The sequence below is a fragment of the Anarrhichthys ocellatus genome, unplaced genomic scaffold (genome assembly GCF_004355925.1).
Source record: "Anarrhichthys ocellatus isolate YVR2014 unplaced genomic scaffold, GSC_Weel_1.0 scaffold29, whole genome shotgun sequence".
Classification (NCBI taxonomy): domain Eukaryota; kingdom Metazoa; phylum Chordata; class Actinopteri; order Perciformes; family Anarhichadidae; genus Anarrhichthys; species Anarrhichthys ocellatus.
In genome coordinates, this window is record NW_022280059.1 from 4,799,849 (window position 1) to 4,803,318 (window position 3,470).

Here is a 3,470-nt window from a genome sequence, read left to right on the forward strand (position 1 = left end):
GTGCTATGAAACTGTCGTCGACCAACCAAACAAGCGTATGAAGATCATCTCCAGCTGCAATAAATATGACATATGCAGTGTTTCACCACACTCGCAAAAAAAACAGCATATTTGTGTACATCATTCTCTGCCCAAAACATCGCGCAATGGTGGTATCCCCATCAACAATCACATGCAGACTTTGTGGAGCTACCACAAGAGCCAGAATTAAGTAACGCCTCTGTAACTCAGACCGACACACTCGGACCGCTCCAGTGCACATCAGAAATGACGGTCTGTTGAAGCCTCATGAACAACATAATTGAAAAACAGCAGAGGTGGCATACCTAATGTCACAAAACTGGACTCTCTCCAGACCTTGGCTACACCTTGATGTTAGCGCCATGAATATTGCATACAGGGGGAAGCAGACCAGCAGCCTCGTCAGGGTACCGGTGAAATGCAGCACTGACCCCTGGCCAGTTAAGAATTGAGAGTGAAAAGATGAGCAGAGAAGAACTAAAGAAAAAGGGACAAAGTGTGGGCGAAAAATTCATTATACAAACTAGCTAAGGAGATTGAGAGAGACTTCTCAAAGTTTATATGGCATGGCAAAAAAAAAAAAAAATGAAACTCTGATATAAACAACAGGAACTTCTCTGCAGGAATTAAAAGTGCTATTTTTCTCCAAGGCAGGATATAATGTACTTATGGGCATTAAATTGGTCAAAATTACATTTTGCTTATCTTCACCTGCGCCACCTTATTAACACAGATACAAGGTAACTCAGGACAAGATCTATCTTGGGCCAATCAAGACATCTATCACCCACTACACAAGACACAAAGGTTGTATTAAATATTCCCATGACACCTTCCTATATAACGAACAAAATATAGATAAGGTGGTGGAATGATGGGAAACGGATCTTCAAACTGTTTATGAAAAGGACGGGACGACTGTATCTGAGCCTCGCACTCCCTTTTTTCTACGTAATAGATTTAAGGAAATGCAATATCGGATACTACACAGACAATACAGAACAAATGAGCCCAGCAGCTAGCCTCTGTGTACCATGAGTGTCAGCTGGAGCTTGTATGCAGTGTTTTTGGGACAGTTCTAAAATGGCTAAGCTCTGGTCATATATAGGAGAGGAGTTGAGTACAATGCTGAAATGTAATATCTGTAAAGAACCGGGGCAGTTCCCATACGTTCTGCATACTATTCAATTGGATCCAAAACTAAAACCACTGGTAACGCAATGGTATGAAGACATCTTCAGAGGACTATCCATGGAGTCAGTGCCAAAATAAGAGGAAATGAGAGCAGCTTCATAAATGCATGGCAGCCGCTGATAAATCACTTCCCAATGATCTAAGTGACTTGATTCAAAGAGGAAGGGACTAGAAAGCTCCAGAGGCCCTTCAACAATTCACTTTACCAATGATTTGCATGTAAACAATAGTGGGTTAGTAAGTATATGTGCATACAATATCTATGATTAATGCGTGTGTTTATGACTCTAAAAGGCATCATTACACCACCACCCCCACACACCTTCCTTTCTCTCGCTATAACAATTTCACTATCGAAAAAATAACCTGATTATCCTATGGTATGTCGACCCCAATTAATAATACAGAAGCAATTTCTTGCAGCATTAGGATTCATCAACACTGTAGCCAATCTGTTTGTTTTCTTGAACATGACATTATTACTTCCTGTGTTATTTAGCCAGGCAGATGTTCCCCTTTTTCTGGCAGTGCTTAAATATTTGCGGATACTTGTGTATATTCTGGCCAATTTTTTTTATTTTTTGTATTATTGCAGTGACAGTTTTCAGACCCAGCAAGGCGGACAGAGTGTCCTGCGCTCAGCGTGAATCTCACGCAGTTCAGGAGGACATCCACATGGTACACACGGCCAATGCAATGTCGGTCACTACTCACTGTAATCCTCTCCACAGCTGCAGCCACACATTGTGTGTGCCGCACCCCACCCAATGTGCATGCCACATCGCCGAGTAGATTATTCTGTACGTGCAGGACACGTATAGATCTCTATTTTTTAATGATGACAGGCATAGCATGCAAGTTGATTTGACACGAAGCCATTAACTATCTGTCCGATTAATCAATCAACTCCATGGAAGGTGATTACAAATTAAAAATTGCAGCGAATGCAACTTTTTTTGTTTTTCTTAAATAAAAGTGCACTAACACTCTCAGTCCTCTTAAGCTGGTGAGACTGTAGATAATAGGGTTTTTTCCCCCGTTCTATGGCAACAGACAGAGGAATGAATCACGGTGTGTCGTCAACTCTTCTACTTTAGTTGCTGAATTCCTGCTGCACATCCAGACTGACGGAGAGAACTTGGTAAAGGTTACAGTAGCTATAGCCCGAGGTGCATTCATCCGCGGGCTCGACTCCCGCTAGTGCACACGTCGATGTGTCAGGAAGAAGCTACTTTGCGCCGCTTGCGAGCGGATTTCAGCAGCAAATGCCCTGATTCCAAATGAGACGACTTTCAGATACGTTTTCACGCGATTGACTCTGAGCGTAAACTTAACAGTCTAAAAGGTCTGCATGAACCCACATGGCACACCAGTACGCGAACAAATCGCCTTTCAACTCCTCAGGAAGTTGAGGCTGAATCATGGCTCCGCACTTCTCAAACAGTTATGGAAATGCGCTCACGGCTCGTCTGCTCTCTACGCCGTCGCTTCGCTCCAAACAACGAGCTTCACCTTTGGAAACAGCACGCACCGTTAATAGCGGAGGTTGTCGGTGCGTCCCTCGCAGCTGTGTGGTCCAAGGGGCCCCCTTGACATGAACATTAGAAAGTAAAGTGAGTACTCACAGAGGGAGAGGAAAATCAAGCAGCCTGCCAGTTTGTGCCCGATGTGAGGGTCGTTCGACAGCATCCTGTGAGCAGTGGAGGCGGTGGAGAGAGCTCGCAGTGCATGGGCTTTCTGACAATGTTTTAAAAACAACAACAACAGCAACAGAGCTTTTCCTGCTCACAGTTTCACGGAAAACGGGGAGTGGGTTTGTGCTCTGCTAAGAGAGGTATCCCCGTTTTCTGTACGAGGCGCAGGCACGCGCTCTGCTGGCGGGATGGGGAAAAGAAACACGGGATCACTGCTGCTGCCTTCAAGTGCTTCTTGTTAAACTCCAGTTTCAAGCTGCATAGAGTTTGTTCAGCAGAAATGCAATTCATCCAGAGGTAACTTGAACAGGCTCGTAGCCAGGATTTTTAAAAAAATACTGAGGTCAGGAATATCTTCATTAAAGGAGCTGTATTTAACATTGTGTGACCATGTGGAGTGAAAGGCCTCATCTAGCTGTGTAAATATATATAATTATACTGTATATATATATATATATATATAATTCTGATGAACAATACCAAGGACAATGACTTACATTTTCTGAACTTTGACACACCAGACATTTTGTCTTGTCATAGCAGGAAAGACCCAGGTGTATA

At 43.4% G+C, this 3,470-nt stretch overlaps 1 protein-coding gene across 1 annotated transcript in view; it reads right to left on the bottom strand.

Moving 5' to 3' along the window:
* Window positions 1–3,096, bottom strand: part of b3glcta (beta 3-glucosyltransferase a) — a 56,321-nt gene extending 53,225 nt beyond the window's left edge. Inside the window, exon 1 of the mRNA XM_031863802.1 lies at window positions 2,841–3,096. Within this exon, the coding sequence (XP_031719662.1) occupies window positions 2,841–2,904 (64 nt within the window). The 5' untranslated portion in view covers window positions 2,905–3,096. The remainder of the gene's footprint in view (window positions 1–2,840) is intronic.
* Window positions 3,097–3,470: the final 374 nt, after the last annotated feature.